The 27207-nt window shown below is 40.9% G+C and overlaps 1 protein-coding gene across 1 annotated transcript; it reads left to right on the top strand.

The window, feature by feature from the left end:
* Nucleotides 1–180: 180 nt before the first annotated feature.
* Nucleotides 181–26354, top strand: MATCAP2 (microtubule associated tyrosine carboxypeptidase 2). Its single transcript, XM_085051411.1, has 7 exons — nt 181–414; nt 6859–7541; nt 14359–14502; nt 16606–16738; nt 17956–18261; nt 18779–18876; nt 23195–26354. Exons 1-7 carry the CDS (start codon nt 390–392, stop codon nt 23363–23365), a joined length of 1560 nt encoding a protein of 519 aa, XP_084907537.1. The 5' UTR covers nt 181–389; the 3' UTR covers nt 23366–26354.
* Nucleotides 26355–27207: the final 853 nt, after the last annotated feature.

Raw genomic sequence — 27207 nt, 5'->3', positions numbered from 1 at the left:
GGGACCAGCCGTGCCGGTGGGATACAGCGGGCTGATGTTCCCTGCTGGCGTCGGCGGGGTGGCACCCTGGCACACCGGCCGCTGTACTACAGCTCCCAGGGTGCAGCGCGCCTGCGCCCCGCCCCCGACAGCGCTCGGGCCGCGCGGAGCCCGCCGGGTCTTGTAGTCCGCAGGGGCGGGCGGGGGCTCTGCCGGCGCGGCTCCCGCCTGCCGGCCCGGGGCCAGCCGCGCTCCCCGGATCCGCCGAGGCGGCGAGGCGGGCGCATCCCGCGGGGCCGGGCGCTGCCTCCCCGCCGCCTCCCCTCAGGGCTCCCCGCCCAGGAACCGGGAGCCCGCCGCGGAGGGGGCAGCCGGCGGGGCAGAGCGGCGGCGCTGGCCGGCGGAGCACCATGCTGGAGTCCATCTGTGTCACCGGTGAGTACCGGGAGCGGGGGGGCGCGGTCACTGCCAAGCCCGGGGCAGGCGGCGGGCAGCCAGCCCTTCCCTGGCGGGCGGGGAAGCATCGCCCGAGCGGCGCCGCGGGTGTCAGGGGGTGTCACCTGCTCCGTGGGGACAACAGCGAGGGGCTCGGCAGCAGGCTGGCTCCGGAGCAGGAGCCCCCGGGAATAGGAGTGAGAGAGGCACCTGCGGGCCCTGCCTGCCCCGGGACGCTGGGCAGTGCGGAGGTGACACCGCTCCGCTGGAGCCAGGCATACAGCGTGCTAGGGCAATGCTAATAAAACTAGTGCTAATTATTGCTGGTGCCTTTCGCTCTTTGGCTCTACCCTTTGCCGTGTTCTCAGAGAAGTTAACAAATCCATGTAGTGTGTATAAAAGCCTGTATTATGGCTATGTAATGATAACACAGAAGAGTATTTAGTGCCACACAAAACTGCTATCTTCCGTGCTGTGTACATGTGGAATGCAGGAAAACCTACAACACACTAGCTGCTTGAAAACAGATGTTTTCATTGTTTAAATTTGACATCCTTTCATGTGCCATGACTTCAGCTGCTCAAGCCAATGTTACTTTGCCGTGGGGAAATCTATCTACATGAAATCTGCTGGCGGTGTCTTGGTGTGCCCTCGTTCAACACCCTTGCAATCATAACTGAGATCTCTTACAGCTACTCTTTCTCTGCATAATTGATATGCTGTTCCATCTGTGCATGAATGTGACTAGAGTGTTACTTCTGATGATGGGAACAGAAATAAAGTTCATGGGATCGATTAGAGCAGCCCTGGAGATGTGCAATAGGCACTTCAATCTTAAAGGATGAGATTTCGTGAAAGATAGTTGAGTCCATATCCCTCCATCAAATATTCCTGACTGCACCTGTGCTGCAGTAGAACAAGCCAGAGATCTGCTTGGATGAAGGTTTCATCCTGTGCAGGTCTGCCTATAAATCAGTGTTCTGTGATTATATCCTGAGTTTATTAAATCAGCAGGAGTTTGTTACTTGATTTCATTAGAGCCAAGTCTTCACTTTTACTGATTATTACTGTGCTCATGTAATTTAATTTGAAGGACCTGAATTTGGAGTCGGTTACATAATACTGTATTTCAATATAGAAGCAAACATGCAGGAAACTGCTTACAAGTCAATCCATACTTTTTTCTTTTTTTTTTTTAAGGTAGAAAGAGTACATCTCAAATGGGGTTGTCATTTTAAAGAAAATCCAAACTGCCAATCAGTCCTATAGATGCAGAGCTACTTACAAACACTGGCAGCTAATGAATCAGATACACAAGTTGGCTGATAGCTGAAACCTGCCCTTGCTTTTGAAGCTCAGAATTAAAAGCTAAATGACAGATAGCACCTTTACAGGAGGAAAGTAAATAGGTGTCTATTTTGGGCGGGGAGGTGAAAGTCTTAGGTTAAACGTAAAAGTTCCCAATAACTACAGACTCTAGTTAATAATTAAGATGCTTGTGAAAATACGAAGTAACTCCATGTCAGTGTTTTTACAGAAACTCATTGCCTAATTCTACTGTTAAACTATTTTCAGCCGTTATAGATAGAGCATCCAGTGCTGTCCAGTTCAAGTTTCCTGACAGCTTCTGTTCAAAACTGGAGTATTTTTAAACTTTAAAGATGTTTACAGTGGTGAGGAAATAAAATGTAGGATTCTGGTCAAATAGAAGCCTGTAGTGTTTGAGAGGCAGTGGAACATTACAGGTTCATATACAACACTATATTGCCTGCTTTTTTGCAGAATATTCTTTCTATAGCCTTCTGCACACACAAACCATACAGTCTAGAACCCATAAACTACAGGGTGTTGTGAATCTATTCAAATTGTCTGAATATTGGAGATAAATATTTCTTTGTAGTGTAATTGTACCTTTGCACAGTGTGTCAAAGAAAGGATCTTACTTGTCACATCTGTGTAGTTCCTTCTCATCTCTCAGTTTCAGACTTAACTATTGCTTGTAGACAGATCACATACATTATTTGGGTTCCTATAAATTTGAAAATTCAAGTCAGCCTAGAAATGATTTCTGATTTTGAGCAAAAATAAACCGTATTCTAACCATTACCATGGTAATGGTAATCTGAAAAACAAAAGTAGTGGCTCAGACCATTACATTTGTAGGATAGTAGGAAGTGCTTCATGAACATGTTTGCTAAGCACCTTAGTCACACTTGCAGTTTGGAAAGGGTTTGTTCATTGTGTATATATAACCTGAGTGGCAGCTGCTCGAAAACTGCAGGAGCTCTCTGCTATTTAGAGCAAGGCTAGCCAGCAGAGGGATCAGTGCCCACAAATACCTGTCATTAACCTCATGCCACCTCTGGAACAGGTATTTAAGAAGCTGCTTGGATAGCAGCTGCCCTGTAGCCTAGAGGAAGTTATTTATGCAACACTCTCCAAAGTCTAGAAAAACGCTTACATTGGGATTTTACTGCACATATTATTGACTTGCTAGCTCAATCAATCAGTTTCTAAAGGATGGAGACTAATAATATAAGCTGGCTCCTGAATATAACATAAAATCTAACTTTTTTTTTCTAACAAATAACTTCTGACAATATTAGACAGTGTCTGCAATGGTGCAAGGTTCAAAGCTGGGGACTGGGGTGCAATTTATATGTGGAAAGTGTTTCATGAGTCCAGAATCATAATGGGATTTGTAGTTGCCACAAATCCTCTGTTAGCAGGCTTGGACTCCATCTCTCTTCCAATACTGCTGTGACACTGGAATAGCTACCTGCATATAAATGGAAGTTACAGGTAAAACTCCTCTATTTGCAAAATCAGGCCTGTGGTATTTTTGAATTGTTCTGTGACAAGTAGTACACTTGTGCCTGCAGGATGGAGTAGGTCCCATACTGCCAGCTCCAACTGATATCTTGACAATTATGGGATTTTGGCTAGGGCACAGTCTGGCTGCCCTGCTAGTCCATCTTGTTGGATAGCAGAAGCCAAACAGTGGGGCTCTGAAGAGGGGTACAGCTCTACTCTGGTCCAAGACAGACCAAGTTGCCATTAACAGGAGGGTTTTCTGTTCTTTGGTACCCTGATTATCCTTGCTTATGTCTGCATCACCTTGCATTCCAAATGTGGCAGAAATAAGTCAGGAAATTCCGATTTGTACTTCTCAGAACACATGTAACACATGTGAATGAGATACAAAAGGTAAAACTTTTGGGATCTGTAGCGTGATACCTATATCCTGATATGCATGATAGCATTACACCATAACATGGTGGTTGTCAATTTGCCTTTTTCATATCTTTTAGAACTAATCTCCAGTCATCTGGAATGAAATATATCCAGATTTTAAAAGCTGGAATTGAAGCAATCCATGCAGTTAATCTGGGTTGATTATCCATTCCAACTGGCTACTTTATAGCAGCATGGTATCTCAGTATTTTTGAAATATTGAAGCAGGTTTTCAGAAGCCAGGCTGTGCAATGAATTGGTTTTATATTCAGAATACTAGACCTCTTTTTCAGTCACCAGGCATTGCTAATCATTGGAACCTTGTGGATATATTAAGTCAGGTTTTCTAGAAGACAGTAGATTCTTAGTTTACCTGATGCTGTCTGATTTACAGATGTGAGTTTAAAATACCTGTTAAAGATTAAACAAATGTACTAGAGAAAGAACTTTAAATTTGGTGCTTTGCAACATGATTTTGACATAGTCTCAGATATTATTTTCTAATTTATTTGGTAATGATGCTCAGAAGACCTGTAGAAAATTTTAGAGCAGAAGTTACATGACTTCTGTGAAAACTGCTTTGTTATCTATTATAATATTTCAGATGGGCTGCATTACCTGTTGATTCTAGGTTTCCAGCACCAATAGACATCAAACAGTATCCTTTAGTGAGAAGAAAATTAAGGACAGCCACACTTAGTTTGGCAGCTGAAAAGTCACTTTGCTACGAGATTGTGTTTATAAAGTAACTACAGATTGGGGACAACTATTTCTGATATCAGCCATGTGCATGTGAAACCTGCCAGTGCATGTTCAGCACTCAACCACCATTTGTGACACTTTCAGGAGAATTCTGACTTACGATGTTAAGCAATTGTCTACATATAAATGCATTTATTACTGGCCAACTGTACCACTTAGTTCTGACAGCTTGCTGTCATGAGTTTTTGGCATTACATTGCCACAAGGGTTGGGGAGGGAATGTGTGGTTTAAGGTTATTTTGAGTTGTTTCCTTGAATTCAGTTTCTGGTTTTTTCTGTTTATCATTTCTTAGATGCATGTGTAATATTAGTTCAAATTATTCCATTATAACAGGAATTTAAGGCTTCTGTATTTTTTGTGGCTTTTGAGAACTGATTAGTAGAGAACATGAACTGTTAATGCCTCTAGGGTCATATTATTTCTTTGTCTATATTTTAAGAAATAGCAGTGTAATTTCCAAGTTCAATTTTGTCTACCTAGAGCAAAGTCATGTGCTCAGAAATTTTACATGTGTTCAGACATTCTAAAAACCTTAACTTACCCTTCTTAGAAGTAAGGATTCTCATACTGTAATAATTGATACAAGTCTGAAGTCAATCTCAAATACTTGCAGGAAATACAAGAGTAGTCATCCTCTTCTGCGGTCCAAAAAATGCATCTCTTTTATGCATTTAGTTTGATGTTGTTCTCCTTGTGATGGGGAGCCGTGGTTTCTCACCACGACAGCTCATGCGAAAGCAAGATAAGTCATGTAGGCAGGTTGTCACGTATGTGATGAGAATGATCTGACAGAATTTGAACAGGAATGCCAAGGAGCACGTTCCTGTGCCAAGCACAGAAAAGGAATTCGTAAACTTACCATGGAAGGAAACTGAGTTTGCATGGGATACACATGCTTTAGTGAAAGGGAATAATCTAATGCTTCTATCTCCCTTCTTTCCAGTGGAGGAAACATCCAGGCTGCAGATCACCCATCGTATGTTCATGCAAATAGGACCTCTGGTCTTTTTGTTTTTTAGGAAATTTTATTCGGGAGAACTGAAGAACACAGGTTGATACGGAACTGACAGAGGTCCAACAGCATAAAATACGTTGTCATGGTGCTTACATTGGGAGCAAAACCTAATTTTACTGTGAAAATAAAGCTGAAATTAAGCCACTGTCGATTTTTTTCCCCCCTTGGAGGCATTTAATGATCTCTTGCTAATGTTCCATTCACAGTATAATTACTGTATGTAAAGTAATTACGGCTCAGCTATGTATAACTGTGGGATGAAGCTCAAATCCCTTTTGCAGGCTTTAATCATGCTCCAGCCATATCTCCTCTTCTGTGAGTCCTTCTATTTTAGGTACAGAAGTAGGAAACATTTCTCTGTGGCACAATTTATTTGTACCTGTAGTTTCAGCTCACCTAATGTTCCAGGAGGAGCTGGTTGTCGAGAGGAGGGGATGCTTACAACCAGTGAAGCAAGGTCACTTCTCCCTAACAAGCCAGCACAAATGTTAAATGCAGTTTTAATCCTCAATGACTTTTCCGTGCAGCTGCTTTGCACCAGGGACCAATCTCCTCCTGAAGCTATGCCAACAGCCTGAGTGAGAAAGGAGGGCTCATTCATTAAAGGAACTTCATTTGCTGCTTGCATTCAGCTTAGTTTACAATATTTCTTCTCAAGTGTTTTTTTTTTTAAAGCCAGCTATTATCGTAGAACAACTTTGAACAGATGAAATAACCAGTGTTGTCTTAAGGCTTTTCAGGAGTGTAACTAGCTGCCCTCTCTTTCTCCACTTCAAATATAGCTTACTGTCTGTATTAAGATTGAACATGTGAAACTTTTAAGCGTATATTACTATCCATACGGTGTTGTAAATCGTTCATAGTAGCTGGCCCTTTCCACTTTTCTCATCCTTTCCTGCGAGTAAATTCTGTGAATCAGATTTTGCAGATGAGATCACACCAGACTGCTTGTATCGCAGCACAGATCCCTGTGGGACTTCACTGTAAACACTGCTCGCATGCTCCTATACAGTTTCCTATTTTTTAAGTTATTCTTTATGCATACAGAAAGCCTTGCTTGCGTGATAAAGATCCATCAGATTTTGCTCAGAACTATGTATTTGTTAATCTAGCAGTAAACATTTGTGAAGTCCTGCAGAGTCTTTTCTAAAACAAGTTAGTTCTTAGCTGCCAACAGTCTAGTTGTACATGGAGATGCAAGTATAAAATACTTGTTTAGCTGGATCTTACAAGTCCCAGTCTAATAGTTCAAAGGTGATATACACACTCAGTTCTTCCTATGCCCAGAAGTCAAGATTAATGTGATGTGACTGTAGTCAAGACATTTTGTGTTTCGTTTATGTTGCAGTTTTGAGTCCTTAAGATTAGTATCACTGTGGGAAAATCGAGTTTGTCCTCATTTTTTTCTTTTTCTTTCCCCCGCTAAATGCAGAAAAACTTCACTGGCCTAAGACAGAGCTTTCTAGGAAATCAATCCTGAGTCTGGAAGTACATAAACTGAACATTAATAATGAAAACAGCCTCCAGCATCCACCTTCTGGGATCCTTAAGGACATTTTCACAACAGGAACCAGTAGCTACAATGTCCTTCTGCAGAGCAAAGAGGAGAAGAAGCACCACGCTCAAAAGCAGCCATCCGCTCACCACAAGAAACACCGCAAAACCGCCAAGTGTTCCTCCAGCTCGCGGAGCAGCGAGCACCGCAAGCTCAAAGTGCCACTGCCCTTGCTGGGAGCGGGATGGTGCTGTGCCAGCAGACAGCCCCCCATCCTCCTGGCTAGCCCCGTGGCCACCAGCGCCAGGTTTGCCAACAGCACGGCGGCTGCGGGGAGCAGCTCGGGACTGCCTGCGCGGCCCAGGAGTAGAACTAAAAGGCACTCTAATCTCACGAAGCCAAAGCAATCCCAGTCCTCAAAAAGCCATGGGAAGGAAGGCGATGCGTCTGGCCAAAAACTCTGTTTACTGACTGCGATCAAGCCTTCCAATGTGGAGAAAGAGAAGGTTAAATTCTTCGACTCAGATTTCACATACAATCCTCAGTTTGAATACGAAAACCCTGCTCTGCCAAATGTGTTAGCTAAGCACAGCCATGCATCTGACAGATTTCTTAAGCAGGTATAGTTACTGGTTTTGCCCTCCTTTTCGACTGATTATTTCTTCCTCCACATTTTTGGTGTTTGGCTTTGTTTGTAGCAAGTCATTTCTCCTTATCATTCTCCCCTGCGGTTTAAAAAATGCATCAAAGATGAGAATGTACTAGTAGAGCTGAAATAAAATCTTCTTTATTAAAAAAATTAAAACCTTCCTAAAATTAAAGAATAAAGGCACAGTTCCTTCTAAATGGAAGGAACTAAAATGTAATTTAAGGCAAGAAAGTTTTTTAGGCAATGAAGTAGTGTCCAGTACAAGGAAAATACAGTGCCTAAACAGGCAGAGAAATGGGGCAGCATAGAAATCCTGCCAGTCCTCTTGGTGACACAGGGATTGCGAGGGGATAGCAATTTTTTGAGGTCCTCTTTATTGGATAAGCATATGTTGCTGTTCCTTTTTGTAATCAACTTTGAAAGGTTATTTGAATATACATTAGACTCAGTCAAGCAGCAGCCAAATTCCATTTCAGAGAGGTAAATTTTAAAAAGACAATTTTGGTTTTTCATAACATGCAGCCACACTGATAACATAGCTACAGGCATTCCCACTCTGTATAACTTCCTTGGCTTTCTACGTGAGTTACAAAAAAACCTAAACAACAAAAGCCTTACTTTCCACTTTGACCTAAGTGACAAAGCCCAGTGCTTATCTATGCAATAGCAGAAGCACTATTCTTCCCACATTTGCTATTTTTAAATGGTTTAGAAGTTTTTTATTTTAAAATGGTTTAGATCTTATTTAAGTCTGACAAGCTTTTCTAAACAGAGATCCTTATGTTTTCAAGTGATACTTAACTTGGGAAGACATCCTGCCATTCCATGAGTTTCACTTCTTTGTGATATGAATATTTCACTTAAAAAAACTAAAATTTCTGGTGGAAAAGATAAATGAATAAAAGGACTAGGGATTTTAAGAACTAATTCCTGGCTTGTGAACAGACTGACTTTTTTTTTCTTCTATATCCAAGAACATGCAAAAGTCTTATTGCCCGTTAAATCATTGTTCTGGTAGTCTTGGTCTCTGTTTTCACATTGAAAATATCTATATATTTTTAAAGCTCAGTTTCTGGGTTTTCATTAAAAATATATTTTCTCTACAAGAAAACAGAACAGCTGTTCTATTCTTAAAATCATCTTCCGTACTTCTAAACAACAAACTGAATTATAATGACACAAGATAAAACTGTTCCTTGACTACAGCTTTTTAACAGGTTTTTCTTTGATTTTTTTTTAGCAATATTAGCAACGTAGATTACAGCAAAACAACAATTACTACTCTGATGAACTGAATTTGATACAAATTATCCCTTTCAGTGTGGGCTAGGAGAGCCTTAAAAGTCCTTTTATGCCTGATGATTTTCTGGAGCAAGCCTGTCATTGGTTTATCCTTCTTTAAAAAAAAAAATCCCCTAAACCTAAATTGAGACTATTTTAATAATGAGTGATTTCTCAATATTATTCTACTTTGTAACTCCACCTTTTTTCCTGTCAATAATAAGTATGGGAAAATAAAAGCTTTGTAACAGCTTTATGAAAAGCATTAAAGGAGTTAATATTCACTGAAGTATGTTATTTCTGGAAATTCACAAGGAAGATGTACATTGTTTCACAAGACTTAGTTTGAGTCACTCGAAAAGCTCAAAGTTCAGCCCCTAAAAATACCAAACAAAAATACCTTGCACTTTAAAATGACCAAACCAGCAGCTTTAACAGAGCTCCAAGCCCAGCAGGTGTCACTCTCTCTCTTTTATCTACAACTAGCTTTAGAAATTTTCATCTCCACACAAATTTGAATTTAATTTCATGCAAATTTACTATCCATAAAAAGCAGCATTGATCAAAATTTTAATCAGCAAGTATTGTAGGAGCACTTGCTTTTCCTCGTTGCTATTTCTTTTTTTCCACACAGATTTTACTTGTCAGAAGAAACACATAGGTATCTTACAGGAAGTTCAGAAAAGATTACTTCAGTTGCAAAAAAAGTGCTCACAGTATCAAGAGCTGGGTCTGCAGTAAAAACACAACTGCACAGTCACTTTTTTTGCTACCAGAACGATCAATGCTGTTTTGCTGGTGGTTTTTTTGAAACATTTTTGGCTTCTGTTTATTGCTTCACTTATTTTAGAAAGCCTTGGTATCTGGTGAACAGAATTATTCCTGTTTTTTTCTACAAAAGGTGCTCGTGGCAACTTATACTTGCTTATTCCTTTATTAATAAAAAGCTGTAAACCCAGCTTTTCTTGACTGAAGCTACCATTTTTATAGGGGGTTTTTAGGATACTTAAGTCACATGAGCTCAAAACCTGACATTTCAGAATTTTAGAGAATATTTTAGTCATGTCAAAAATATTTTTACCCGCAGCTGTGCATAGCCTGCTAGGGCATTAAAACAGATTGTGTCTTCTTATTGCCCTTTCTGCATTTGTGCCTGTCTATGAAATTGGTTAATATAGCATTACTGAAATATGTCTGGAAGACAAATCATACTCTGCCCCATTTACTTATTTTTTTAAAGGCAAAGAGCACTGAGGATTTGCAAACCATTAACCCAGCAGTGCTGCAGTGGGGACCACACAGGTTTGTGAGCACCCACTTTATCCCATGCCTCTGCTTAAATCAAAACTTTTAAACCTTGGGCACACCCCAACACTTTATTGACTGACTTTTCACAGATATAGAGAGAACATTTTGAGTCATTAATACATTTGAAGAATGCTAATTTTAGTGTCTTTCTTCTGGTACTTTTTTCTGTTTGTTTCTCTCTATTTCATATTTTCTTCATAACAAGGTTTTTTATGAGTCACACAATATGTGCCTTTAGGGAATTAGACTTGAGCATAGAAAATCGTGTGCAGATCTGCACTCTTCACATTGATTAACATATCTGATATTACAGAACTTAATTCTCTTATCCCTGTGTTTCAAGGTCACTGCAGCAACTGTGTGCTCGAAAAGTTTTCTGGCTCAAACTACTTGTGAAGTTTCTTAGCACTCCAAGTGTTTGTTATTTTTGCTCAGATGCTAGAGGTGCCAATACTCGCTTAGAAGTAATCGTCCCCCATGTTACAGAGCAGACGAACTTAACAGTTGCAGTTTGCAGAACCAAAATCAGCAAGTTGCAACTTTAAGTAACCTGTTTATTTGAATTGTACAAGGCGGCAAGAATTCTATTTCAATATACATTAAAAAAAAACAACAACAAAAACCCCCCAACCGTTTTGTTGAATGAGTGATCCACCCATGAAAGAGTTATACATCCTCTTCTCTTATACTCATAAAAATATAGCAATTTTGAGTTAATAAATAAACCAGTTATGCCACATTGCATGTGTTTGTGTGACACCTTTTAAGGTAATAATACAAGTAACCTACAATTAGCAAATTTATCAGATGTTGGAAAAAAATTTAGGTGGAGCTGGAAGGCTAAACAACATGATATTCAACACTGAGTAATCCTGTGCTATGTCCAAGTGATGTCACAGCTTAGGCATGTGAAGATTCCAGAACATGACACTGTCTGTAAAAAACACTAAATTGTACAACACATCATTCTCCACTGGTTACAAATTCCCTTGTTAACTAAGATTTATAGATAAGGTGTGCTAATACATAACACAAAGCATATCAGGCCATCCAGTTAGCATAAATTCTCAGGGTCTGACACAAAATTCTCTCTTCCTCTAGAAGAGACTATAGATCACTTCTGGTGATATCACAGTAGAAAGATAGGTTAATTTCAGAACACTGTCTCATACAAAAACCCAATGAGTATCAACTTTTACTTCTTTACAAATTAATTTAGAAGTTTTTAATTAAAAATATTTCTACCCGCTCTAAATTACTTAAATGAGATCTTTACACCACTAAGAGCAAGCATGTAGAAGAAAAGCCTCTATAAACACTGAATAAAACTCAAAATGCTACAGCCTGAGTGGACCGGTAACTTGGTACAGCCACACAGTTCTTTTCTGAAGAGTTTACAGTTTGGCCTTAGGAACTGCAGCAGTACCAGTGTTCTGCTGGCCCAGAGGCTGGAAAATAAGCTTACAGTTGGATGCTGCAGTAGGCAGGAGCTGGCATGCTGGTCTGGATTTTCCCCTTTCCCAGCAAGTTCTTGCAACACCTGACTGAGTGACCTCACCTTGGAGACAGGTGCAGTACCCCAAATTAAGGGCTTGGTGTTGTAGTCAGTGCCTAGAAACCAAACATTTCCCAAACCTTTTCCCCTCAAGAACCACCTCCAGCTGGAGTGGTTGTGGCAAGAAGTGTCAAAACAAGGATCCCTGGGGATGGGGTTTGTCTTAGTGCTGGGGCTGTCTGCCACTCCCCAGGGATTTGTGTGCTCTTTGTCTGTGTGTGATGGCTGTCCCTGCTGTTTCAGTGCTTCCAGAGCCACACCTGCCCACTTGGAAAGAATTTTCAGTACTTTTTTCAGTTTCACTTGAAACAGAACCAAGAGAGAAAGCAATAGGGGTGAGCACACCTCCTAGTGATTTCTGAATATCTGCTCAGCAATGAGGAGGCTTAAGCTTAATGACTGCCTCAGTATGCAGGAGTTCAAACTTGCAACACCTATCTGGATGTGGCAGGAATGCCAGGATATGGGTTACCAACGTGGCGCATAAAGAAGTTTCCCCTTGAAGCTGTGAAATCTATCAGGTTGAGGTAGGAGAGGCCAGAGTGGGTCTGTGCTTCTTCAGGAAGACCTAGGTCTGAAAACCTGCTATTTGTATTGTGCTGTTGATTCAAGTGTCTCACAGCATTTTGGGAAAGTCTTTAACAGCCCAGGAAGGTGCCTGCAAGCAGGCAGGAAGAGCTAGAACTTGGGTCTCCTGACTCCCAAAATCATTCTGCCTCCTGTAGCACAGAGGTCTCAGCCCCAGGGAGTTTGCTGTTACAGACAGCCAAGCAGGAAGTTTGATGTGTGTTCAGTGCTTGTCTTCTCACCGTTTGTTGTGATGAGGTGGTTTTAGAAAATGCCTGCACTCCAGCTAAGGTAGGAGAGTCCTCTGGGATTTCATTTCAAATGAGTCTAGCATCCTAGAATTTAAGTGGGTACTTAATATTTAGTCTAATAGACTTAATTGAAATGTAATATCAACAAGTTTTGAAGACAAATTTCATGCTACAAGATTGATTGAGATGACTTCTTCCAGTGTGAGCAAATAAAATCACTTAATTGTTCATAGAAACCAAACATACCAAACAACTAGTAGGTAACATAAATATCTTAAGGATCTGGCACCTGGCAAAGGAAACTGAAGAACCATTTTCATGAATTGTTCAGGCTGCTGGCTGAGAATAGACTTCCTGGGAAAGGGGGAGGAATATTCAGGTTGCTTCTTTAACCAAGAGACCATAAGACAGGCAAATGCCTCAGCCTTTGCAGACACTGAAAAAATGATAAAACAGCCAGTGATTTTAGAAGTTGAAATGTTCAAGACAAAGAAATACTGAACATTAGGTGCAATATTTCTTTGGCATTCAGGTAAGTGATATTTCCCTCATCAAAGAGCTACTAGACTTCAAGAATATGTCTAGTTGTCATTTAAGGGTTTCAGAAGCAATTACTCAGGGTTGCTTACTTTCAACTTGAAAAAAATTAGAGAAGGATTGTTAGTACCTGTGAGAGATAAAAAATTAACCCAATTTTTGTGGAAAATCAGTCAATCTGACAATGTCAGAATTACATGAGACAAGCATGTTACCAGCTTCATGGAGGGATATTAATGTATAATGTAAAAAGAGATTCAGTGAGATTTTCACCTTTATTCTTAGTGGTATTTTCTTAGCGAGAGCATTAATTTTTTAAGGTAGTATCAGGAGCTTCTGCTATCAAGTCTATGACAAAAAGCTATTACCTGTAGCTGCACTGTTGCTGGGAAAGAAGTTCTTCCATACCACATTTTCTTTTAAGGGTGTGAAATGACATGCTGGGAAGCAAATTACTGGGGATGAGCATTTCACACCCCACCAATAACATCTTCAATATGCAGAGTTCAGATCATGGTTATGGGCATCATACTAAGTTTTCCACCTGCAAAGGACTTCTTCTAGCAGCAATATATAAGAGAATTGTTGATACCACTCTATTTGTGTCATTAAATAGGCCTTCATTTTGGGGAGGTTATAAAGCAGTACTGTGGTTTAAACGAAAGGTTTAAAGTTCTGTAAATAAAGTTCCTGCTCTCTCTCTGCCTTTGTGAAATGGACAGCCATGGTACAAGGCATTTCATTGTAAGGAGCCATTTTTGATAGAAGTATTATTGTTAAAATTATAGTTACACTTCTGCTCAATCATGGTTCAGTGTTCCTAAATTAGAAAATGCAAGGAAATGAAGCGAGATTACAGTAATAGTTGATCTTTATCAAATTCTTTGGAAAAACGTAAAAAGAAACATGCTGTCAAACTGCAAATGTCCTGGAGACCTGTTATGTCTGTTTTACAAAGCAGTTGTACAACATTGCCAAAATTAAAGAGAAAATTGATATTGTTTTACTAGACTGATAATCATCCAATCATCACACTGATCTATGTGGGTCTAAGACGAGTTGATCAGAATTTTTTTTGGTACTTTGGCATTAATGTATATCTGAAGATGGTATAAATTCATTGCAGAGTGTGTCAGCATGTATTAAATGAGTACAGCCTGCCAGTGAGTTAAGAAAAGAAGGACTTTAAACTAAAAAAGAGAGATTGAGAAAGAGAGAAAGAATACACGTGCCAGTCTGACATGGGGATCCTACTGCACTGATATTTGCTATGCTTTTTCATTTTGTAGTCCATTAATATCATGAAGCGAACATTGCAGAAATATGGAAGCTATGAAAAATTTGAACAGGCCACTGGAGGCAGCTTGCTGACCAAAAGTCGCATCTGGAATCACGTCAGGAAGTACATGGTGAAAGAAGGCTGTCTTGGTGAGGTAAGTCCTGCACTGCATCAGGAAAGTAACACTTATGTAGACCTTAGACATTACACATGGATGGACCCAGGAGACCATCTGAGAGGCCTTTCTTCCATAATTAGAAGAATATTCCTTACATCACACTTTTCTCATGGCTAAGCCCAGTCTAATGTTTGAACAATTGAAACAAATTCATTGTGAACACTTCAGTCATCTCTCTGAGGCTGTTTCCTGATTCATATGTGCTTGTTCTTAAATTCCCTTCTTTTGGGAGTACCCAAGAACGACACCCTTCCTTCCCTCCTTTTTTCAGCTACTTGGAGACCAGCACATTTCCATTTATTTATCAGTTCTGTCATCCGTTCTCCTGTATCAAATTATTTACACCAAAGCAAAGAGTTAAGAAGAGGCCAAGAAAAATAAGCAGCAGCCCAAGAGAGTGATTTATAAGAAGCAACACAAATGAAAGTGACATAAGTTAATAAAAATGTCTGAAAGAGGTTGGCTTGTTGAATTGGTTTCAGTGCTGTTTTTTCCTGGCTTTAACTATCTAATTTTTAGAGCCCTGTGAGAAAGACTTATTTTCTATATTCAGGCTTTTAAAAGGCCAGTTTGATGAAGTTACATGAAATTGCTTGAAAAAGTCAGATGAAATTGAATGTATAAAAAAGGGATTAATCCAAATGAAATCACCAGATGACACAGTAAAAGACTTGGATGAAATCACTGGCAGTGAGCAAGAGGAGACTGGAATCATGAGACAAAAATTAATTTCCCAGAAACTAGGTTTAATTGGTAAACATAATATTATTAGGAGAAACTGCTAAACTCATCACACATTTTTGTGAGACTATGATTTGGCATTGATAGCCAGACTTAACATGTGTTTCTAAGAGTGGGATTAATAAACTGCTCTTTAGAGCAAGCAGAAAAAAATTGTATCTTTGGTCTTTCCTGTGGTTTTATATCCCTCTTAATTTTTGGCTTGGTTTGACTTTATGGAAGCTGGATCCTACATCCTCATCCAGCAATCCATGTCCTTCTTAATGAAATACTTTACTTTTTCTGTGAAAATAGGGTTAATACATCATGCTTAGGATGGTCTAAAATATGAAAAAACTCTCTCCACCTGAAAAGGTGTTAATAAAGCTAAGTGGCACCTGTCACTTAAATCTAAATGCTTTGGCATTTACCTATTTTTTCCTAGCTCTTAAATACAAGTTTTAAGGGACTGGCTGTTTGCTGTTGAACTTGAAGCTGAATGGTGAGTTTTGAGTACAGGCAAATGTCATATTAATGCCTTTGGTCCTTCAGTACCTTTTTTTTTTTATATTAAACAAGTGATCTTTCTTTTAAGTACTCTCTCTTGTGCTCTTCTGACCGCTACTGTTTCTTTAGGCTTTACATGTAAAGGGAAAGGTGCTTAGTCTTCAGCAAAGAGAGTTTCCCTTTTTTGTCTCAGTCACTTCTTTAAAAATGCTTTTGGAAGTCAAATAATAAAATATATCAATATGCATTAGTTTCCTCCTCTGCCAGGTTTTGTTTTGATTACCAGTTTTCCAAGAGAGAACAGGAAAGAACTTTATTGCTGTATAGAACAAAACAATACCAGTATTTCAATAATATTTCAACTCTGCATCATGTAACAGGAAAAAAAGTACACAGTGCTTCTCCCTCTCATTGAAGTGGCTTTAGAATTGCATAGAAAATGGTTTCACACAGCTAATTATATAGACACCTGGTAATTTATGTGTCCTTATCTACTATTTTTCAGTTCACAGTCATACTAAGATAATTCAACACAGTTCAAAAACTGCAATTTTCTCTAATTTATTCTGCATGCAATTTCTGCCTGCCCTCTGAGTCTAGTCACTGTCACCGTACTAAATTTTTCAGTCTCATGTTGGTCTTTCATCCTCACCCACCTCACTAAATCTGGAGGCTCCATCAGTAGCACAGGTGAGTAGGATGAACTCAGAAGAGTGATTGCTGATCGCAAGACAGAGTTGTGGAGGGCAAGGGACCAAAGAGAAATGAAATAATGGAAGGGCCTGAGGAAAAAGCAGGAACAGGAGCGAGAAGAGAGCTCTTTCAGTTGTGCTTGAACTCTCTCCTCTTCAGATTGTGGTCCATCTCACGGAGGACCTGCTGTCCCGAGCCTCCATGACAGTGGTGAACGGCCGCCCCACCCTCACCATCAATGTCTCCACTGCGCGGGAGCACTGGCTGGAGGGGATGCTGAGGCACGAAATTGGTATGAGCATGGCATCAGTTCTGCAGGCAAAGGGGAGTACCTGCATGCATTCTTACTTATTTCACAGTGATGGGCTAGGCACTGGATGGATACAGAAAGAGGGAGCATCCCTATCCAAAGAACCTGTGCTGGAGCTGTGCTAAGGGAAGGAGAAACCTTTTAATCCCTGCAGCATGCAGTGAAAGGATTCCTAGGGTTCATGTACATTAGCATGTTAGGTCAGATCCAGAGCGAGCTTTTGAAGTAAGCCTACCAGCTAGTCCCACTTACTGCACTGAGGTTCCCATGCCAAAGGAATCTTGGAGCAGGTAAAGTGTAATCCTTTCAGCTGATGCAAGCCCAGAGGCTCTGCTCCAGGGCATACCTTCTGTGCTGTCACTGCTCAGGGACATTTTGCTCATGAGAGCAATTTTTTTTTAAACTACCCTGGAGTTAAGGGAAACAAAAATAGTGTGATGGTTCAACCTCAGCTCCTGCCATGTTGCTTTACAAATCTGTTCCTGTCATGCTGCACTGCTTGCAAATGTAGGCATGCTTAAAGTATGAAGAATTTACCCAGTGATCCTTAAACTGGTGTAAAATTGCATTGGTTTTGCATTACACAAGGTTGGCCCAGCCCTGTGGTAAATTTCCACAAATTTCTCAGTGCATCTGCTTTAATTAAGTAAATAAAAAATGGATAAACTTGGCTTGTGCTTGAATATCAACTGAAGTTATTCTTCAGTTGCAATTGCAAGGCTTATTGCCTTGCAATTGCCCAGAACCACTGTAACTCACATTGTAAGGGGACACAGCATCTTCCAAGGCTGCAGTAGTGCTGTTTAATCACCTTCAGGAACCAACATTTCTGCCCCTTTACATTGATTTTCCTTCCTTCTCTTACCTACAATGCCTAGCCTATGCCAGAGACAATTCAGCTTGTAAGACACTTCAGAAAATTCCTTTCCACAGATTTAGAAAGTCAAGTCCTCCTAATAGTTGCATTCCTTAGGCATTTTCAGAAATTTCACTTGCAGTCAGCAGGGGAATAATTTGCACCATGTATCTGTCTCTGACAAAATTCTCTGTTGTAGACTAGGCTAAAGTCAGCATTTTCCACAGCTCCCAGTCCTATCAGCTCAGAATTCTGAAACAGGCATCTCCTTATATATTTTATAATTTTTTGTTAATCATTGGATGCTACTGTTCTAAGTGCCACATGCCTTTTTTTTCCCCAGGAACTCATTATTTTCGAGGTTTTAACAACAACAGCCAGCCTTGGTGCAACCGGAATGGACGTAGAAAACATGGGTTAAAACCAATCAACCCTACAGAAGAGGGGCTAGCGAGCATTCACAGCGTCCTGTTCCGCAAAGACCCTTTTCTTTGGAGAGCTGCCCTGCTCTACTACACAGTGTACCAGGCCAGCCAAATGTCCTTCAGTCAGCTTTTCCAGGATGTGGGGAAATTTGTCAAGGACCCCAATACTAGGTGGGATTACTGCGTACGAGCCAAGAGAGGGTGGACTGACACTTCACAACCAGGTTGAGTTCCCTATTTGTCTTCTCTTTTTTTGTACTTCAGGAAGGTTTTCTGAGCACACACAGAGCTCCTTAATCATGTTACACAGTAAAACTTTGCAAAAGGGAGAGATGGGACTCCCCACTTTCTAAAACGGGGTCTCAGGAATTCTGCTATGGAAAATAAGGCTGAAAATGCTCATGAGTGAGACTTTCAAGCTGAATCAGTAAAGGATTTTTTTTTTGTTGTTGTTGGAAGTGGAATGTAAATGCAAAACTTTGAAAAAGTTCATAGTCACGGTTTGACCTGCTTTCCAGAGATGTAATATTGCCTCTGGTTATTCACAGGCACTATCTCCTATGTTTGATTTCTTTTTTTGTCTAGTGGATTTTGCCTTCTAGCTAGTTTTTGGAAAGGTTTTCAAAGTCAGGGATATAAATTTCTAGTTTTTAAAAATAAAATTGTTCTGCTCATAATGGCTTCTGAGAACATACCTTGACCAAACACTTATACAGTGCAATGTATCTGCATTCCTTTCAGGCTGTTTCAATAAGGACCAGGTGTACTTGGATGGCATCCTCCGAATCCTGAGATACAGGGAGTCCATTGATTTCCATCTTCTGACAGCCCTTGGAAAGGTGACTGAACTCATTATTCCCCAAGGGTACAGTTTTATCATTTCAGCAAGCCTGCCTTTAATGAGCTACGAGTCATTGTGCTTTGTTTTACTTTGATCTAGAATTCTCTGCTCTGTATAGCACCTTCAGTTACACTGTGCAAGTTCCAAGTATTTTGAAGCCCTAAAAATTTCTACCAGTTTGTCCTCATTCTTCACTTATCAGATTAAGATTTTATGGTCATATTTCTCAGACTTTCCTCCCTTTATGGGGTATTACCTGACTTGCAGTACAGCAGACTGCCTTAGCCAAGCAAGACTGGTAATAGATAAGGTGATGGTCCTAGCAGAAGACAAAATTAACCTATTGATTTTAATGCACCCCCTTCCACCACAAAGAGTATTTAATCTCAAAGTTCTCTCACTGATGGCAGGTGTTTTTCAAAATCAGGGGTTATTTCCCCAGAATAATGGTATTTCTACATTCACAGAACTTATTTTAGGCTCATTGTAACTGTCATGGCTTGTTTATTCTCAAAATCATCCTATGAAGTGCAGAAATTTTCCCTCACTTCCTGAACCAAATCCTTGGGTTGCTAAGCTTTCACAGTTCATTAAGCAGGGTTGATACTTAAACAGGGAGTCAAACTGACAGTGAGCTTGAATTTTGAGCTACCAACATTTCTGCCTGCTTAGCAATCAATGAGTGATAAAGGGAAGTGGCATATTATGATAGAGGGTGTTGGTCCACATTTAAGTTTTCCCTTTACTGTCAGAAACGTCCATATTGATGAGCAAGAGCTATTTAGGTAACTAAAAACAGTTAGGAAGCTCTGAAAATTAAATCACACTGTCAAGTAAGTCTGCAACTCCCTTCTCTGAAATTTCCTTTTGCTTTAAGCCTGCTAAACTACTGAACACACACTGTTTCTTTACTGCTTTATGCCTGTCTCTCTTCAGGGAGTCTGCAGGATTCTTAGGCCACTTCAAAAACATACTAAGTCATTCCTCATAAAATTACAGATTCCACTCTGATCCACATTGCATGGCATCCATATTAAAGGTCTACAAGCAATTTATTTCTAGCAGTATGATAATTTAAAAGTGCTTGATTTTACAACTCCTAAAATCAAGGGATCTTAAAATATATTCTGAACGTTTTTGCTGCAGACTTCTGCAGTCAAACTGGAAATTTGTGTATCAGAACAATGTCTGCTCTCAGCATCATAGATTAGTTGTAGTCTGCAGAGACCTCTCAACATGATCTAGTCCAACTTCTGTGCTTAGGCAGTGTCAGCTAGAGCAGTTTGCCATGGACCACATCCAGTTGGGCTTCGAACATCTCCCCTGATGGTGACTCCACAACCCCTCTGGGTGGCCTGTGCCAGTATTTTTCCATCCTCTCTGTAGAAAAGCGTTTTGTGTTCAGATGAAATTCTGCACATTTTAACTAGCACCCATTGCCTCTTGCCCTGCCAGTGTGTGCTGGTGAGAAGAGCCCCATTCCCGTGTCATCAGGTGTTTATACACACTGACAAGATTCCCGTGAGCTTTCTTTCCTCCAGGCTAAACAGTAGCAGCTTTCTCAGCCTTTCCTCATAAGAGAGATGCTCCAGTGCCTTAATCATCTTAGTGACCCTTCACTGGGCCTGCTCCAATACTTCTGTATATTCTCATGAAATAGAGAAGTATAAAACTTGCACTGGGATCTAGCCTAGTGGTTTATCACCACTTTAAATAGGGGATTTATTTGTTTTTTTAGGGTGGAATAGGAGGATCAGATTGTTCCAAAGGGAGTATTAAGCTTGCCTGGCACATCTTCCAGGTTAGAATAAAAAGCACAGGATTTAAACACAGGGAAGCACAGCATTTAGTGGGAAAATTTTCATTGCCTTTTCAAGATTCTCAGTGTTGTATTGTAACAAGTGAGCTCATCTTTCTCAGCATGCATTCCTTGAGCATATTTTCGTTTCAAATACAATAAAGGTATGAACATAATAGAAAAAGGAAGCAGTCAGTAATTTTGACATTGTGTCTGTGCTTTAATAGGTAGTTACCACAGCTGTAAAATCAGAGCACTGCTTTCCATGTGAACATATTTAAACTTATGCTGAAGTTTCTGTGTCTTCTGTTCTCTTAGTGCTATAGAGATTTGGCTGATAGAGGCAACCATGCCTTCCTGATGCTTCTGACATTGCTTACATCATAGAAGAGTGTGGTGTGTGAAAACAGGATACATGCAAGCTGTTCAACACCTAGAAGTGACTAATGAAAACACTTGAAAACTGAGAAAATATGCTTCTTAAAAGGGGCAGTCTTAAAACTTCACAGGAAATAATCAAATACGGGAAGCACTGCAGAACATTGATGTGGTAATTGCATTGCAAGTAGTGCTGAAGAGAAATAAAATGCAGATATTGGGTTCATCTGAGTATAGCATAACTACCAGAGTTTTAAAAAGTAAAAGCAGCAAAATATCACCTACTATTGTGTTTCCCAAGAAACACATGAACACATTACCAAGAGCATAAGTAAGCCTGTTTCATCCTCAGTCTTTTTTATCTAGTGCAATGACTTGAATTACATGTGGTAAGAAGACAACCTTTTTCCACAAGAGGATGGGATTATGTTTTTGACCTCCTCAGGATGGCATCTTTGGTCACTTTTTAGCAGTTGCAAGGACTGGGGAAATGCATCACATTCAAATCATACCTCAGATTACAGATACGTATTTCTTGATTGCAGCAGTAACCGAAACCTCTGAACAGAAATATGAGGGGGGAAGGATCCTTCTTCTTTCCTTAGGGGGGAAAAGAGGTGGAATTTAATTGTGCATGGTTCTGTGTCTCCAGACTGAGAGGAGATGGTATGATTTTGTATAGCTCCTCTGTAACTTCTTCTAAGTAAGTTAATTAGGTGTAATGCCACATGATCTTCAAATAGCAGTATCTTAGTGACTTGAATAAGCCTGGGCAGGGGTGTATGTTTGTTTTCTTAATTGGATGCATCTTGTCATTGCAACTACAAAAGCACACTTATGTACTCAGATGCAAATTGATTCTCTTTGTGGACTTTGTTCCAATTATCATTGCAGAGATATGCCCCTGTCTCTATGGATCTGGTTTAGCAATGTGGATTACACTGTCCTGTCTTTCCAGAAAGCCCTTCCATGCCCTTTGCGCTTTGGTGAATCCTTCATGAGCACTGTGATCACTGCTGAATAGAAACCATCCCCTGCCAAGAGGGCAGGCTGCTTCCAGGGAACCCAGACTGTGCAGTGCTCAGCTCCTTAGAAGAAACATGGGGCATAAAGGTTGGAAGGAGCAGGCTCCACTCAAGCCACCTGGCACAAACCTCCTGTGAAGAAATAGGATGTGCCAGTTAGTGAGCACAGCGAGGCTGGTGGGCTTTGCCAGTGCATATGCTGCTGTCTGCAGGGTGCCCAGAACACACAGCTTGGAGACAAATCAGCAAACACACACATTTCATCACACTGGAGAGTGCCCAAGGACTCCTGCTCTGTGCTTCCATGGCAGCATGTGCCCAGCCAAAGCATTCATCCTTTCTGGACTATCATTCATAGCACCTTGAGCTACCGTGATTAGAAGTCCTAGCTTTTAGAATCATAAGACTATGAAGATAAAAATATCCATTTTCCTTAGAGAAAAAAGCTATCAGGTCCTGTAAAAGCAGGAAAACGTTTGAGTTTGGCACCAACACCCAGAAGGCTCTGATGCTCAATCTCCACGCTGCTGTTGAATGGGGATAACAAAAAAACCCTAAAATTGGGATGCTTAGGTATTGTTCATGATGCAGTTAGTTACTAGAAGGGCATTTTAATTTAGCTTTGCATAAGCACATTTGCCAGTGAAAGTGAAACAGCAGAGTTCAGGTCGGCTGGCACCATACATTTCCCAAAAGCTGCTTCCCATGCTATGCCTGTCCTGCACTCCCTTTGTAGTTCCTTAGTCTTTTGCACAGTGTTTTTTACATTCTCATGTAAATCTTTTCGCCTTGTTGAGAAGATATTCTAGGACTTGCATGTGCTCCATCCTTTCCCTCTCTGTTCCTGCAGCTGCTGTAGATGATTCTCATCCAGATTTCTGTGAGTCTGTTTACTGATTGAATCAAAAGCAGAATCAGGAATTATGAAGGCATTGGCTAAAATTGTGCTTTATTTGCATCTTCCACTGAAGCACACAGTTGCTCATGTTTCCAAAGGGTTCTCCAAGATTTTAAATTCCCCTGAAGTGTTTTCTCATTTACAGGAGAGAACTTATAGCAGCAACAGGGAGGCAACAGGACTGTACTGCTAAATTGACCTCTGTCCTTCCTTACAGATCTCGTATGAGGATGTGGATCGCCTGAAAGGATTAGCTGTGATTGAGAACATGAGGGTGCCACACTTTTTGCAAGACCATGCCCGGTACATGGAACACTTGAAAAAGATCATGGAAGTCAATGAGCTGACTGATGAGGAGCTCCAGGATCTCATAAATGACCAGTATTAGACCACCATTCGCTTACTGTGTGAGGATGTAGAACTGGACTTCCCAGAGCTTGCAAAAAGGGACTTATGAGGGATGGGAGGGAAGAGTGGCCAGAATATGTGGAATTCAGAAAAGGTCCTTTTGCATTGTGATGGTATACTGCTTATTTTTTAAAGGGATTGTGCATTTTCGTAAAATTTGGCTTAGAAGTTCCTCTGCAGTGATCTGTCCAATCATCTACTCTGTTTTGTACGTTTGGTATAGTGCTTGGTGCTGTCTCTTGTAATATATTGCCTTTTCCCACCCAGGTTTAGAGGTGGGGGAAAGGAGAAAGAAGAGAAATTCCCCCTTAGTTCACTTTTGTTTGCCTTATCTTTGGTCACAGCTGTCATGGTTCATAGCAATAGAACTGCTGTAGATTATGCTGCATTGCTGTCTGCATAACTTTCCCATTTAGTCATCATTGCAATGAAAACAGAAAGTTTAAAAACAGTGCACAGAAGCAGGTCTTTGTGCCGCAGGATCAAAGTCCATAACATTACAAAAAGTTTCAGGGTTTTTTTTTTTAGTGAAAGAATTAGCATTTAAAAAAAGAGAGAAAAAGTATTGCTGTTTTAATGACTGTAAGCAGGTAACAAAGCTTTCTCCTTCATTCCCTCAAAAAATTACACTGTTCCACATCCTTATGTGTATAGTACATGTTTCAGGAAGCTGAATTCTGGAAAGGGCCTCCCTCCTTTGAGGACAAGCATAGCATGTCTAGGAAATTCAGCATGGCAGTGTTTTGGAAGGAGGATCGAGCAAAACTGTGATTTCATCACCTATGGTTCTAAATAAATTCAGGAACACAGGGCCATAATCCAGCCCAGCAGATTACTCACTCCTCCTTTGGGTCACCTGAGCCCACAGAGGATCAGGTCAGTTTTTGAGCAGTACCCCCACTCTACAGCAAGCTTGAGCTTGCAGAGCTCATTTCAGAAACAAGATGTGACTGGGGGAGAGAAGATGTCTCTCAAGTGCCCTATTCCTGTGTTCCAACAGAAGTGCTGCACCACTCTGAAGCAACTTTACCTCTGTTCTATCTGCTGGTGCTAAATCCAGGACCAAGGAGAGAAAGCCCTTACAGCAAGGAGCTTTCTCTAGTCACATGATGAGTAACTTAGATGATGCAGGAGGACTTAATACAAAACCTACATTTTCTGATTCTGGAGTATTATCAAATTGTTGAGGCAAAGTATATAAGTATTCTGACAAAGGGTTTTGTTTTAGTAGACTGCATTTTACAAGGGCTCTTCTGAACTCCTGGGAAGCAACTGTGGTCAGAGAGGCTGGGCAGGCACTAGTGGGAGCCTTGGACAGGGCTTCTGCCCTTTCTTACCCTGCTGCTTTTGCCCACTGGTAACAGGCCTGGTGTGGGATAAGGCGAGTAGATGGAGCCAAGGTTTCCTCCATGCCACATTTGCATGGACTTGAACCACAGTGTCCCCCCCTCCTTATTTTGTTTTGTAATGAAACAAATGGAATAACTCTCCCACCTTGTTTTACACCCAGGACATTACCAGACATAACAGTAAAATCTTGAGAACACATTTTCTGATCCTTAGGAAAATCTGTGAGGAAAAGCTGCTGGTTGGCTAAGAGGTCTGAAGGAATAATCCCATAAAAGCAGCTGCTTTTCAGATACTATTGCAGGTTGTTTGCAATGGCTGGCTGGCTGTCTGCTGCAAAAAAGCAAATGCATTCAACAAGCATAAATTTACTAAATTTAGTTATTTTCAAGACAGGGACTGAGAACTGCTTGCAGCAGCCTAAATTTTGTGTTGCTTTCAGTTCATGAACAATAGTGACATTTCAGTCTCTGTATGCAGAAATAAAAGCTCTGTTTTCTCTCCTTCCCCCCTTCAGGCTGTCTAGTTTGATCACTGGTGACTTTGCCTGCCCAGCTTTTTTTTAGAGCTGTGCAGAGCAGACACGGTGTTGCAGCAGCCTGACAGGAACCATTTGCAGTCAGTCACTCACACACGTGCTCCAGGTTTTGACTCCTTTGCCAAAAACAGCAAGAAAGCCACATGTGACTGAAGTCAAGCCAAGGATTACAGTCAAAAGCTGTCTTTGGAGTAAACTGAGCAGAGATCGTTTGAACTACACCATGCAAAAATTTGGCTCACTTTGGTGACCCTGGGGTTTGCAAAAGGGACAGTCCTTTCAGAAAGGACCAATTTTGAACTGATTTTATTCTGACAGGAGATCCCTGCCTTTCTCCTGTGACTTCTACATAAGCAAAGTGATTTTCCTCCTCCTGCAGAAGTAGCATTTTATAATCTAAGTGCACGTGCATAATGTGTCTTCAAAACCAGGAGGCTGTGGCTAGTCACTATTTTGCCACAAAATGCCATACCTACTGGCCTGACTCTTTTACCAGCCTGTAGTCCTAAACACTACTACAGGCCTATTTGCTTTACTTGAAGACCTGCATCACCTTTTTTGCAAAGCAGTAGGTGCCATTAAACTTACATTCTTCATTATTCTAGAAATAGATTTGCCTGGTGCAAAGTTTGGAGTCTGGAAGTGGTCAGTATCAATATGTAGCAATAGGCGAAGCTATCAGCTTCTGTTTCTGGCATCAGATGTGTCATTCCTCCTTTATAAAAGTGTTTCAGATTTTGAAGTGTAGCTTTTGTAGGTTTTCCTGAATTTTTGTTTCTCACTGTGAAGAGGCTGGTTACTGAGTTGTGGTACTGGAGTTCTGTGATAGAGTGTGTGGACAGCAGTGGTGAGCAGTGGTGAGCTCACGTCACTGCACAGTTTCATGGTGTCAAGTGCTGTGTTGGCAGCCTTTCCTGGCAGGCTGGCTTGGTTGCTTTGCTGTGTACTTATGTCTTGCTACAATATTCCTATACAAAAGCCTGGTCAACATTGGAAAAGCCTCCCTGTTTCACCTGACCCATTTTGAAAGACATTTTATACAACTTTTACAAATAAAGACAAAATAATGACAGAGATCAGAGTACTGAAGTGTTACATTGTGTTGTGTGAGAGCATTACTCTCTCCAGTGGCCTTGGCTCTACAGCAGCTTGGACATCCTACCCTGTGTATGGAAGAGGTGCCTTTCTGACTGTGTTTTCAAAAGCATCACCTGGGGTTGGAGTCACAAAGTCTGTTGAAGTCTTACACTGGGTATGGCTCTCGCTGCTCAGTCAGAAGGCCTGGCTGCTCATGAGGAGATTATCCTCCCTGTTACTAGGATATGGTCTGAGGCAGTGTTGGAGCCTCTTTGCTGTGATGCAGTTCCCAGCACCATCCATGCAGGAAGTGGCAACTCCAAATGTTCCACTTTAACATTTTGATCCACCCCCCACCCCCCTGGTGCTGCTTCATTTCAGCACTCCCTGTCCCCTTTTACACTATAAAATGTACTTCCTTATCTCCAGGGAGTCCTGTCATCTCCTTATGGCTCAGCTCCTTCATGTACAAGCAAGGATAACATTTAAGGGTTTTAGGTTCTTTTTAATGGAAATATTTTAAAAGTCAATTGCTGATTTGCCATGCAAGACTGCTAAGTATTATCACACCATATTCCTCTTCCCTTGCTAGAGAGTTTGGAAAACACAGCCTGAAATGGGTTTCCTCCCTAGGCTCCCAAATCACCACTGTTCTCCCTTGCCCAGTGCATCCCTGATGCTCCTTCTATAGCATCAGCAGGGTGAAACACACCACTCAGTCATTGCTGGGCAGGTGTATTTCAGTACTGAATAAATCTCACATTTGTTACAGGTGATCTGCATGACTAATGCAACTCTGAAAGCTTTGTTGCAGCACTCAAGTGCCAGGCTTGTGAAGCTGGATGCTCTGCCAGCAGTTC

This window comes from Lichenostomus cassidix, chromosome 2 (assembly GCF_008360975.1).
Source record: "Lichenostomus cassidix isolate B80296 chromosome 2, HeHo_3.0, whole genome shotgun sequence".
In the NCBI taxonomy this organism is placed as follows: domain Eukaryota; kingdom Metazoa; phylum Chordata; class Aves; order Passeriformes; family Meliphagidae; genus Lichenostomus; species Lichenostomus cassidix.
The sequence above is the reverse complement of the archived record's forward strand: the minus strand, read 5'-3'. Positions and strand labels throughout refer to the sequence as shown.

Coding starts and splice junctions, on each gene's coding strand:
- MATCAP2 (XM_085051411.1), top strand. CDS start 390: ATGCTGGAGTCCATCTGTGTCACCG. Junction 415..6,858: donor GGAGTCCATCTGTGTCACCG/GTGAGTACCGGG, acceptor CGCTAAATGCAG/AAAAACTTCACTGGCCTAAG. Junction 18,262..18,778: donor GACTGACACTTCACAACCAG/GTTGAGTTCCCT, acceptor CATTCCTTTCAG/GCTGTTTCAATAAGGACCAG.